Here is a 13,722-nt window from a genome sequence, read left to right on the forward strand (position 1 = left end):
AACATGAAAACTCCTCTGTGAGAAGCAAACACGTGGATTTACTGAGAGAAAACTCTGAATCAGAGGATTTATTAAAGAGACAAGAGCCACAGCCTCAGCTGAAAGAAGGCCCAGCTGGACAATAGCAAAGGAAAGATGGAGGGAGGAGAAGAAGAGAGAAAGCACAGAGCTGAGTGAGGGGGTGAACAAGTGGCAACTGGAAATGGAGGATTCTGGCAAAGTCCAACATCTGAGGCGTTTCTAAGGAAACAACAAAGCAACAAAGTTCACAGAGCTGAAGCGGAACATACTGGAAGCTCGTCGCTGCATCGAGAAGATGAAACTACAATCAAAGGGGCACAAAAAACAGGTAGTGTTTTCAGTTTAACTTTGAGAATTTACTCTTTGTACATTAATTACTATAACAGCTAATTGTAGGTTGTGCGAGTTTGAAATCGGCAAATTAATGATTTTCTTATGATACAAATGTGACTTTGTTATCTATTGACTTTTGTATTCCTGCCTGTGTTTAGTTATGCATTAGTCAAACCTGCTTGCTAGCTTACTTATTAGGTAACATTAGTCACGTACCATATCTGTTGATGGGCAGTATGGACGGCGTACAGAGCGGCATGTGAGTAAAAGTTTGAACCCATCCTTTAGGTTTTTGGGGTTGGAGAACTTGTGAGATGTGTTAGGAGGTGCAGGAGAAGGCCGGGTGATTAGGAGTCGGGGTAACCTGAGAGATACCTCTGCTCAAACTTGCTACCAAGCTGTTGACATGGTGAATAATAGATGACAGTATTTTGTAATTGTGTATCTTTTTTTGTTTATCTTTGTGTTTATGACTGATGTGTAGATAAGAAAAAATAAAACAAGCATCACAGAGAAGATATGTAACAATTTTTTTATTTTGTTTTGCTTAAGTCTGACACCATCACTCCCTGTCCCACAGGTAGCACTCACCTAGTGGGCACTGGATAACCAATGGAGGATCAGATGACCTCATCAGACATGACTGGAACCGGAAGCAGTTCTGTTACCATGGTAACAGAATCAATGGGAAGTGACCTGGAGCAGACTGCAGGTTCAACCCAACAGTTCGACAGCTACCTGAGGAACATGTGAGAGGCTGGGGGTGAGGGGATCCAGTGACACACACCTATCTGCTACTATATACTCACTTTTGGCCAAGGTGGTATCACGTATCACACACACCCGACTGCGCGGCTCACTTGCATGCGAGCACGCTACTGCTAACATCTTCCCTGGAATTACTCGCTGTAGGAGATTTTATTTGCATGTTTTCATCTCTCGCATTGTCAGGTAAAACTAAATGACATTTGTAGGTATTTAGATCAAACTAAAAGAGCAAGGTAAGTAAACCGATCAGCTTTATGTCAATGTGCAAATTGGTGGAAGATGTAATTTGAGCTTGTCTATCTTGTGTTGCGCTGTTAGGATCAGAGAGTTTGTGAGGTCAGAAAGGAGCCTGCTGCTACAGCTCTATCAGCTAGCTTCTGTCTCTCACCTCCCCAGCATGCAACACTCCCAGAGACTGGACCAGAGACTACATATGCTCAGGGACGAGGTTAGGACCATGGTGAGTGCTCAGGATCTCTGAAGGCATCAATATGTATGGATGTACAAACTGCAAAACATGAAGATTGTATTGGATGAGTCTTGTGAGGTTGACTTTAGTTAAACAGGTACTATGTATAGTATGCAGGTAACAGACACCTTTTCATTGTACATCTGCTTTTAAGTAACTACACTGGGGTGGTTCGATCGATAAATAACTTAATTAATTCCCAGATGGAAAACTGGTTTGTTTGCTCATGCACAGTCAAAAACAAAAGAGACACAGATCACAAAAGATCTACAAAAAGGAGTTGGTTTCCGCTGTGCAGCTGTGTCTTTAATATTTTTCCCAACCTGTCTTCTCATCGGCCTAGACTCGGGACAAGGAGCGAGGGGAGCAGGTTTGGAGGGACCGATTGCAGCGCTGTCAGAGGCAGCTGAAGGTCAAAGAGGAGGAGATGAGTCGCCAGTCCCAGTACTTCGAGAACTTTAAAACCCAACTCCAGCACAAGCTCAGCCTGGCCCGGGACAGAGAGCAGATCCTACAGAACAGGATCTACACTTTAAAAAAGCAGCTACTGGACATGACTGTGAGTGCTGCCACTGGCATCGCAACGACCAGTGCGGTCAGAATTACTGCTGGAACTGTAACACACTGGGAAGAACAAGAGAGGCTGCCTCCCATGAGAGGAGAGGGTGAAGGAGAGGAGGAGAGAAAGGAAGAGAGGAGGAGGCAGTGGCAGCCAAGTGTGGGATGTAAGAGGGACGGAGGGCTAGAAGGTGAGAAAGAAATACAAGGCGAAAGAGTCAAAGAACCAAACTCAAATGAAGCCAGGCTGCAAGGCTTCATCCTGAGCCTGCAGGAGGATCTCAGGGTGCTGCTGGAGAGAGAGGAGGGTGGGATGACAGAGCGGAGGGGACTGATGGAGCAGCTCCAGGAGGCCCAGGAGAAACGCCACTTCCTGGACTGCAAGGTGGAAGAGATGAAAGCAGAGGTGCAACAGATGAAGCTGTCTGAAAACTCCTTGATGGAGGAGGTTGAAGAGCTGAAGGAAGAGAACCACAGACTCCAGCAGATAATGAGGGTTCCAACTAACCAAACAACCAGTCAGTCAATCACGGTGCCTGAGTCCATGGGACACTCCTCGGTGGGGAGCTCTGGACAGGTGCGTAAGACATGATTATTATTTTCCTAACCTTTAACAACAAAATGCATCTCTTAAAAGGTTTAAATGAATCCAATGGGATGAGACTTTCATTTTATTTTTTGTTAATTTGATTTATATGGTGCAAAGTACTGGAAGGAGTGGAAGTCTACCCAAGTTCAGTATTTACTTGATGGGTATCAAGAGCCAGCCAGTCCTGATCCTCATTGGATGAACTGTGCTTATACGTCTGAGAAGAGATGTGACCTGAGGCAGCTTTAGTAGGAGATATTAAAAAAAATATCAAAAATTGTCTGAAAAAATGATCAATTAATATTTTAAATGTATATTTCAGTTCTATTTAATTCTTCCTGAACACCAGATTCGGTGCTTAACACTGGATATCTTCCATCTCGCGCACACGCAAGTCGAGTTTATACCAAAAAAGTCATGCATGACCTCGGATGACCCCTGCCAGGTATAAGTTCCGGTGTCATCCCTGAAATCAGTCCTACGGAACCTTCTTGCGAGTTCTCACCAAGAACTCTGGCGGTCATCCAGGTTTCATAGAACCGTAGTTACATCCGTAACTTTTTTTTAATGTGACTAATTTAAACTGTTTTTCACGTCATCTAAAAAAGCTCTATTGCAAGGATTTAGGGTGTTTTATCACACCTCCCCTTTTGCAAATGCTTATACAGGTATATCTAAATATAAATATATCACTATGGCAAGACATTATTTCGGATAATGTTCTATTAATTGTTTTTACATTTACATCTTTTTTTCACAACACTGATCTCTGTGTAGGCACATCTAACGTCGGATGAGGGAACAGGCCAGCCTCATTCATCTGCATGTCCACCAATTCACCACCAGGAGGAAGCAGAGAGACTGCAGAACAACCCAGTGGATCAGTCCTCGTCTGCCAAATCAGAATCAACCCCACCTAAAATCTTTTGCCACCTTGGCTCCAAAACCAACCCCAGCCTCCAGTCACTCTCTTTAATTACAGAGACACTAGATGAGTTTAAACTAGGGACCTGGTGCTCCAGAGGGATCCTAAACCTTGAGAAAAGCCCCAGTGAGGAATCTGATGCCCTGAGAGAAGCCTACAGGAGCTTGGGGTTGGGGCAGGATCTCGAAGCACATCAAGAACAACGTGGCAGCTTGGAGGTCACCCTAGAGCACGCACAGGAGCAGCTGCAGATGATTGCTCAGGAAAATACTCAACTGAAATTACAACTCAGAAAAGAGGGACAAGAATCAGAGGTGGAGCAGGGAACTACAAGAGGAAAGGTATGTCACAGGGGTTGCAATGTTATACAGCCTATATAACCAACTTTCAGTAACACAGTTTTCCAGTATATCACAAAATCTACCTCTTTGTGTACTCAGATTAGGACACTACCTGCCAGTAACGGAGCTGAAGATACCGCCATTCTCACCCTCGCCCAGGATGATCTTGTCCAGGCCCTGAATCAGGAGAACCGAGCATTGGCAGACCGGATCCAGGAGCTTCTGGCCCACATTGAGCTCAGAGAAGAGGAGATCAAGAGGGAGCAAACACAGCTGATGGAGCATATCTCCGAGCAAGAGGGAAACAGAGTCAGGCTGGAGCATGAGAACCAAGAACATGAGTGTTTGATTACAGAACTCACCAAGAAGACTGAGGATGATCTCAATACCATCATGGAGCTGCAGCAAAGGCTAGTGGAGAGTCAACAGTATAAGGAGGAATCCCAGGTTGCCAAGGAACTGTGTGGATCTCAATTGCAAAGTGAATATACAGCTGCAATATCTGGAAGTTTTCAACAGAACAACGTAGAAGAATGTGTGGACAGTTTGGTGGAAAGTGTGCTCAACGGGGAGAAACCACAGTTGATGTCCAATCAACAACCGAACGATTTGACTGTAGCTTCAGTACCTGGTTCTCAACATGTTATTCACTATGATCCTCTGCAGAACAGCCTGCAAAGCAGTCTGCACGTTAGTTCATTGACGGATCAAGTAGGCCAGCTCACCAAGTCGGTCCAGAGCCTCAAAACAGAAAAAGAGGAATTGTCAGTTTGCATAAATGCTCTCGGAGAGCAACAGACAGAAGTAGCTCTGTCAGTCCAAACAAAAACAGAAGAGAAACAGCAGTTAACTCGGACAGTTTGGGCACTGAAGGAGGAGAAAGACAGCATCTCTCAATCTCTGGCTGGACTCAAACAAGAGAAAGAGCAGTTTACAAGGACAGTCTGTGGGCTGAGGGATGAGAGAGACCAGTTTCTAAGGTATACCAGTGGTCTGAAAGAGGAGAAAGAGTCTTTATCAGATCTCAAAAGAGAAAAAGAGAAACTGTTAGAATATCTCTCAAGTGGAAAAGAAGAGAGAGATCAAATGATGCAGTCGCTCCAAAGTTTACGGACAGAGAGTGACCAGTTAAGCCAGGCGGTGCTCTATTTGAAAGAAGAAAGAGACGAGCTAACCAATTCCCTTAAGCGTCTGAAGGAGCAGAGAGAAAAAGAACAATCATCTTCCACTTGCCAAGAAGAGTACGACAAGTTAATAAAATCAGGTTTGAGAGAAGATAAAGAAAGAATTGAACATTCAATCAGTTGTTTGAAAGAGGAAGAGAAACAGATAAAGCTATTACTTCAGGGCCTAAGAGAGGAAATAAACATCCTTCAAGCTGCTCTGCCCAGTCAAACTCAAACAGAGGGGAGCAATCAGAAGTCGCATCTGCCGAATCCAAAGTGTGCCGTTAAGACAAAGAAGACCGAGAGCCTTGTTGGAACAGGAATTACACAAAGATGTCAGGCTCAGGACCACAGGGGAAGCTCTGTACAGGTATTTGTGATTCATGCCTTTGTGCATGATGTTATTGTCTGTTGTGTCAGTTTGAATATCCTTAAGCATTATTCCTCATACTGTGTCATTATGTTGGATCTCTGTGCACTAATACAACATGTTTTTGATGAAAAGCAGGAGCAAAGTGATCTGATGAGGGAGGTTGAAGCTTTGGAAGCAGAACTAAAGAGGTCAGGGGACGAACTGGACAAGAGCCATGTAGATGTGAGTGTACACAACTTATCCTTTCTTCAGTAATGTTTGTGGGTTTTTGTAGAAGATAATATTGACTTTAGATATACCGTTGATTAAACTAATTGGACAAAATATTCCCAACTCAAGGTCCACTTGAATTGGGATTGTTTACTACTTTCAAATGTTTTTTTTCTTATTATCATTTTCACTGTATTTCACTGCATTTTCACTGCATCCTTATTTAAAGAACAGACACGACATCCTACCGGCTTGGAATTAGTTTTTTCACGGGAAGTAAAAATGTAGGTGTCACTTAGGAAACAATCTTTCTTAGTCTTCAACTGTTCTATATTTACAGGACAGCGGTGCATTATTGGAGCGCTCACTAACTTAACGTGTTCATGTTAATGTGTGTGGCCTTTTCAGACCAAATGGCTTCGCAGTAAATTGTGTCACTCAGAAGCCGCGAGGGCCGAGGCGGAGAGCAAGACGGCCGAAGCAGAGGAAAGGTTGGTGAGGTTGACAGATGAAGCTAATCAAATGGAAGAAACCAGAAAGGAGAATGACAGCCTCATAACCCAGGTATTTAACCAAATAGTCATTATATTAACAAAATACATTCATAGAAACATGCACACATAAAAAACATACACATAGGGTTTAAGCTGTAAATATCTCTCGTAGTTTGGACACCCAGTTCTGCTTTTCACTAACTTTACCTCGAGGTCCAAACCAAGATAAACACATTTGTGTTTGTGTCTGCCGCAGGTGAAGGAGCTGCAGAGCAAAGTGACAAGCCTGGTCAGGGAGAAGACTGATGCCCTGTCGCTAAAGGCACACATAAAGGAGCAATACAACATCCTTACAGCTCAGCTCAAAGCTAAGGTATCTTTTTTTGTATTAACTTTGTCTGTCTCTCAAGGGTCTGTATATGAAACTGTTCTAAGCGATTAATCTTCACTATTTATTTCTTGAATCTGCACAACCTAAATTTCATCTTCAAATATACAACACATCCACTGTAGTGCAGACAGACCAGATTGTAACGCACACATTTTATACTTCACGTTTGTCACTATATTGAAGCTCATCACTGTTCTTCAGTTGTTTGACTTTTGATAATGTTTAGACTACCTTAAAATTGAGCATTAATAAAAAATACATACAAATGAGAGTTCTTATTGTGGGTGTGTGTGTGTGTGTGTGTGTGTGTGTGTGTGTGTGTGTGTGTGTGTGTGTGTGTGTGTGTGTGTGTGTGTAAAACCTCTCAGACGGTGGCTCTAGAGGAGCTAAACTTGGAGTATATTGATCTGAAACGAGGGCAGGGCAGCAAGGATGATCTGAGCGTTGTTCTCATCTCACTCAGGACAAGTTACAACGGCATCAAAGCTAAGGTGGGGAACCATTCGATCTATGATTGTCAAAGCAATTAGTTTTATGATGTGAGTTTTTAACTGTGATTTTTAAACAATATTTTATTATTTTTACTGTAGTATGAGGCACTGAAAAAGAGGAGCCAGAATGATCTGGAAATAGCTCCTTTAAAGGTGAGGAAAGTGAGATATAACGTTTTATTCCTATTGTCCTATTTCAAATGTTATGTTGGACTGCTCTGAACAGTTGTGTTTGAGTGACAGGTGTTTTGTCCAATAACAGGCCAAGCTGTCTTGCCTGGTGGTGAAGTGTCAGGAGAGGAACAGCTTGTTGGTTCAGATGATGAAGGCCATGCACAGACACGGCTGTGTGGACTCCACCCTCACCCGTCAGGTGGAGCAGCTGCTCAGTGACGCTGCTCTGCAAAACTACACCGCAGCCTTCACACCATGCAGCAACGTAAAGAACCAAGATTACACCACCGGGTTCACATCAGGATTTATTTCCAAATTCCAAGACTGCACCAGTGGATTCACAACTGATCAGACGTGCTCTACTTTATCCTCGCTTGTTCAGCAGCGCCACCAAGATGGATTCAAACCTGAATCCGGAGTAAAATGTAGAGTGAAAAGTGAAAAACACACATCTTTAGTCACCACTGAAACAAATTGCCAAGACTGCCGTAGTGAAGTCACACCTGCACCAACAGAAAGGCAACAGAAAAATTCACCTGTGCCAACCTCACCAGCGCAAGAGCATGTCAGTGTCCCAGCGACACCGTCACCTTTTGTTCCTGCAATAACAGATAGATTCATCTCCAATAGAGCTCAGGTGAGATGATGCCAATACATTTCTCCTCAAAAATATCTTTCTCTTCTCAAGACTCTGAAAGGTTGTTCATGTGGCATTTTGAGAGCGAAACAGGAAACCATTACTGCATTCATTTTGTGAAATAATTCACACATAAACAAGATAGGCACAGTTCCTGGCTTTTATAGTATGTTTTCTTTCTGTGCCATCATGCCTGAATTAATCTAAAATATTACAGAACAAAAACAAATTCATTTATGGTTTGTTCTTTTATGTTTAACAAAGACACATTGTAAACACAACAAATCATCACTTTCAACATATTTCATAATTTCAGTAAAACAAACCATTTGATCATAGTGGAAAAGATCCTGTTGGCAACTGGGTTCATGGGAAATGTGAAAAGATAGGTTCACACTTGTCCAAGTGTTTCTTAAAACAGTAGTCCGGTGCTCATGTGTTATTGAAAGAGGTTTTTTCTTGGTGTAATAATTCCCCTTGTTTCTAATGTACAAGTGAGCATGAAGCTGCCATAGTCTCAGCCATCTTTACACGTTATCTCTATTGACTGAATTTGAATAACATATCAGTGTTGTTTGAAAAATTGTTTTTACTTTAAATTATAATTTAAATTGGGAGAAAGACTAATATCTGCCTTTTCTCAATCCCACCACAGCTCTCGCCCTCTGCCAGTGAACCGGAGAAATTTGGATCTCATAACTCGGACACAAAAGGGAAGTCCTCCCCAGATCTGACCAGGTCCACTGGATCCTCACTGAGTCAGACTCCTACCTCTTCCAGCACACGCTTCAGTCCAAGCAGGAGGCTGAGTAGTCCTGAGAAGATTATTAACCTGCATGAGCAACTGCAGAAGACTCTAATGAGCAGCTGTCAGGTACACAGAAGCTTTTTTAACATTCTGCACTACACAGATGCAGGTTAGGGTTTAAGTATGAACATAAAGCATTGCTCTTATGTACGTCCCATTAGACAAGGAAATGTATGCATAAAAGACCATATATTGATATTTTTATTGTAATTTTTCTCTTTTCTTTGTTTATGTTCTGGATTTCTGAAGTACTAACACATTTCTCGTCTGTGAAAACCTACAAGGTTAGTTTTTAATGTTATCTTAGTACAATAAATGCTTTTCTCTTTATTTCAAGGCTCCAGTGAGCAGAGGAAGAGGACAGCAGCCCAGAAAAAGTCTCTCGTTTTCATCTTCTGCAGACCTGCGACCAGCCTCTCAGACAAAGAAGCATAGCCTCAGTTCCAATGTACCACATACCGACTCTCTCCCAGTCACCACTGCTTCAAGCCAAGCTAAGCACACTCCAACAGTGACAACCACAAATAAGTCAACAACACTTTTTCATGCTGTTGCCTCTCGATCTGCTACTATTACATTGATTCCCAACATGTTTGCTACCAGTCACTTTAAAGCAGACACACCTAAAACTACATTGCCTGGTCTGTCTAGCTCTTCTAACTTTCCTTTTGCCACAATGGCACCTTGCAAAGCCAAATCCATCTTAAGCTGTGGCACGAATATAACATCCCCAAAACTGGCAAAGAAAATCACCGTGATCCCAGCTAAATCTGATGCTAAACACGGAGCTTCTACTCCTTTAGCTCTGAGGACCACTACCTTTGACTCTGATGTCTTGGTATGTGCCGGCACGATTCCAAAAACAACTGCCTCAGACACCACTGCCCCGAGCGCATCAAGTGCCCCCGAGGCTAATCGTTTTCACATGCCTTCTAAAACGGATGGTGCTGCACCTGCTGATGATGGACTTGTATTTGCTGCATCCTGCACTCGACCTGCTCATTGTTCTCCTGAGAGATCCAACAAGTCTGTCAGAAAATCCACTGCTGCTCTAGAAAACGCCAAGACAGAAAGACCCAAACCAGGTAATGCACATATTTAATATTTGAGATAATTTACACAAAGGCAGAACACACACATATCATTGCTTAAAGTCCTGGAAGAAGACATTATTTTTTTCTGATTTCTCTTATTGATTTGACAAGAAAACCTTGCGTGAGTATGTGTTATAGTTTCGGTGCATATTATTGCAGTCTGCGATTATATTGCTGTTTTGCTTGTATACTGCTGCAATAGGATTATACCCAGTCAAGATATGGACCATTCTTTGTTTCTTTTCATGGAAATAATGTCTTTAATAATAATGTCTTTAATTCCAGAACAAATTCTTCCAGTTTAACGTTGTCCTGTTTATTGCTCACATACAGTCACACACATGATGATAAATCTTTACTAACCTGCTTGGATACAAGTTTAGTATGCAGTGATTTCTGTTATGTATCTTTATTCTAGTAGAATTTGAAAGTCAAAGAGACCTGCCAACTACCAAATAGATAAATAGATTAGAGTGCATTTAGGCTGTGTTGTACCTCTTGTTTACAGCATTACAAGCATTGCATTGTACAAGAAAGATAGAGCACTCTGCTTGATTTTTCTTTGTCCGATCACCTCCAGAAGCTCCAGCTGAGGTTCAATCAGTTGAGGTCATCAAAACAGTGGGCCAGAGCAGCCTCATGATTGGCTGGCAAAGGCCGCCACTTGACGAGCTGGGCTGCAGTAACGGAACATTTGTGTACGGATACCGGGTAGGCAGAAACTGAATGGACTGATACATGGACTTTATTATTAGTTTCCTCTTGTACTTATTGTTTTCTTTCACCTCTCAGGTATTTGTAGATGGAGACTTCCACAAATCTGTCATGAGCTCAGCGTGCACCAAGGTATCAGGGTCTTTAAAAGCTGTTATCACTCTTAAATTAAACTTAATATCAGCAATTCATATTACATTTTTGTTTCCACAGTGTATCGTGGAGAATGTCGATCTGAGCGTCCCAGTTCACATCAGTGTCCAAATGCTGGGATCTAATGGTCTCAGTTCAAACTTTGTCCACACAATGTACAGGACTTCAGTCAGACCAGACCACCACTGAGTCTCAGTGTGTGACTGACCATAAACACAATGGTGGCTCTGTAGGATTACTACAACTTCTCAGTGGAACCCTTCCCTGCCAGTGGCCAAAGTTTGAATGGTAAATTGTGTATGTGTGTGTGTGTGTGTGTGTGTGTGTCTGTGTTAATGAATCAGTATGTCAGAATTGTTTTGGGGTCCGTGAAACAGTGTACTATGACTTGAAACTGAAATCTAATCTGATTGGTATTTTAAAGTCTTGAAGATACTTTCTCATACCAACACTTTTCATTCTGCTCTTTCTTCTGTGTGCCAATCTATTTTTCCCTTCGTCCTGTGTGTCCTTCAGTGCACAGCCATCTATAGCTGCAGCTCTCTGAGGGGCCGTCCTGACCTCCACCTCAGCAGACAGCGAGGGAGACACCGTCACGCTGCTTGGATGCGTTCAGGCTCAGGTCAACCAATCAGAAAAATCTCACGTTGTCTCACTTTACCAGCCTACGAATACGTACAGTGATCTGTGGCCGGCCGCTAAACCTCAAAACGATTAACTGAAGATGTTATACAAAATAAGACTCTTTCCTCGGCCCTGAGAGTCCATCTGCGTGTAAATGCAGGTGATCGCTGTTGGAAGAACTTCCTGTTTCATCGTTGCCTCCCGGTGGATTCACCTCTTGAAAGGCTTGGATATTGTTGCTGCCTAAATGGCTGCTAATCAAACAAAGTCAAGATAGACTGATGAAAAAAAGTGATACTTCATTACAGACTATATGACGCCAAGATCAATCACGTTGTCAAAAGCTGCCTGTGACACCAATTTTTATAACATTGTTCGACCAAGACGGAAAATAATGGAGGGACGTCTGCTGCACTTTTTAACACTGTGTTAAACACCGAGTGTCGTATTGCTTCATCGGAGATCCATGCTGCTGCCTCTCTTGACTCTGTGATATGTGGCTGAAGTGACACGTACTGTATCAAAAGCCTTTTCTTTTGTGCAGCATAACGTGCCGACGCAACATCTTACTTGATTTTTACACGTGAAGCCAAATATGAGAACACAAAATGATTCACTCCAAAGACTTATCTGTTTGCTTCTCCTCACAGGTCTACGGGATTACTCCAAACACAGAAGTTATTTAAGTTCGGGTATTTGCACACGGTCATTGTTATATCTGATTATATCTGATACCAGAAGATGAAATTAAGAAAAAAGATTATCACTGATATTTTTTTGTAGAGAATATTATATAAATATGACAATGTATCACAAACTATACGTCTTTTCGTATGAGTGACACTTTGTTTTTCATACCTAATAGATGTCATGTTAGCACGTTCGTATTGTTTTATACAATGTTCACAATACACACAATGTTCTTTTGCTACTTACTTACTGTATGTATGGGTGTGCAGTGATCATGGTGCAGCAAAGGTATTTTTCTATCAGTAATAGAAAATATGGATTCCCCGTTGATTCCTTACGACTGTACAGAGAATAAATGTGTATCTGATATTGACTGTCATTCCAGTGTCTGTTTGTGAACCGTGCTAAAAAACTTGAACAGTTTCAGTTTACAAATGCTTGTTAAAATCAATCCAGAATTGAGATTTTGCATTATGGATATTACGTTGCTGTCCAGAAAACATGTCTCCAAATTTGGTGATTCAGACCGTTTCTTTATGGGCTAAATGAAACAATTTAAAACCTATTTGATTATGTGAGAAATTGTTTTTCTCAAAGCTGGAAATATTTCTCAGCTCTTGGAGGTACATGGTTTTCATATGACAGAGATAATAAATGTGTCTAATTAAACTGTAGATATTGAATTATGAAACCCCTTTTACATTTTAGTCCTGTTCATTGAACCTAAACACTTCCCATAAATGGCCATTAGATGGCAGACATTCATGGATGACTCTGTGGAAAGTACTTTGTGTGCAGGTAACTCAGTCACTATATCTGACAGGTGCTTTCACCAGAGATTTAGTGCGGTGGCTGATGCTTACGTGCATACAAAGACGTGCTCAAGTAGCCTGAAACATCTCAGTGTCTGCTCTCTCATACAATACAAACCAGGCACAGCACCAAAAACTGAGAGAAGAAGCATCAGCAGCTATAAAAGAAAAAGAAAAAGGAGCCTAATAATCTCATGCTGTTCTCAGCAGCTTTGGGAACTCCTCTGAGAACGTCATCGCTGGTGCTCAGCAGAAAGAGTTCCAGGTGGAGGAGGGAGTGTGTTTGTGTGGAGGGATGTACAGTCGGTGTTGCACTTCGTACTGTTACTCACAGTAAACTATGAGCATCACACAGACAACGAAAACGTCTCACAATACAGATGACTAAGAAAAGTTAGACGTCTTTTCCCTTTTGTACAGACACCATGTCATTGTTTGCAGTGGTGGAGAATAGTTCCTCAAGTGAAGTAAAACATGTACTTGAGTATTTCCATTTCATGTCACTTAATTGTATTTTACACTAGACAATTCAGAATACATTATGGCACTTTATACTGTAAATATATAATTATTTGACAGCTTGACTCTACAGATTAAGATTTTACATACAAAATACGATGATAGAAAATATGATGCACTGTTAACTGATAAAACATGTTACAGAAATAATATAACATAGAACACAATTTTCTTTGTAACATTACTATATAGTGGTACTTTTGCTCATAAATTAAAGCACATTTGGTTTATACTATGACTTCTCTCACCACTTGGATAGTTGTACTGAAGGAGAAACAAAAAATACAAAACACCGTATTAACCATATATTTAGTGAAGGAAACAGTATTGATGCGAGCCCTAGAATTGTATGTTATTGAACACACTGA

At 41.7% G+C, this 13,722-nt stretch overlaps 1 protein-coding gene across 1 annotated transcript; it reads left to right on the plus strand.

The window, feature by feature from the left end:
* Window positions 1-1,023: 1,023 nt before the first annotated feature.
* Window positions 1,024-11,529, plus strand: LOC306745929 (uncharacterized protein; the record flags this gene model as incomplete). The annotated part of the gene is made up of 18 exons (XM_079228795.1): window positions 1,024-1,103; window positions 1,441-1,582; window positions 1,935-2,726; window positions 3,516-4,004; window positions 4,104-5,540; window positions 5,676-5,765; window positions 6,162-6,317; window positions 6,504-6,620; window positions 7,007-7,129; window positions 7,229-7,282; window positions 7,392-7,568; window positions 8,596-8,814; window positions 9,086-9,196; window positions 9,494-9,833; window positions 10,423-10,553; window positions 10,635-10,688; window positions 10,770-10,997; window positions 11,226-11,529. The coding sequence occupies 17 exons, from the start codon at window positions 1,024-1,026 to the stop codon at window positions 10,896-10,898; spliced, it is 4,641 nt and encodes a 1,546-aa protein (XP_079084921.1). The 3' UTR covers window positions 10,899-10,997; window positions 11,226-11,529.
* Window positions 11,530-13,722: the final 2,193 nt, after the last annotated feature.

The sequence above is a fragment of the Taurulus bubalis genome, assembly GCF_910589615.1.
Source record: "Taurulus bubalis genome assembly, chromosome: 13".
Taxonomy (NCBI): Eukaryota; Metazoa; Chordata; class Actinopteri; order Perciformes; family Cottidae; genus Taurulus; species Taurulus bubalis.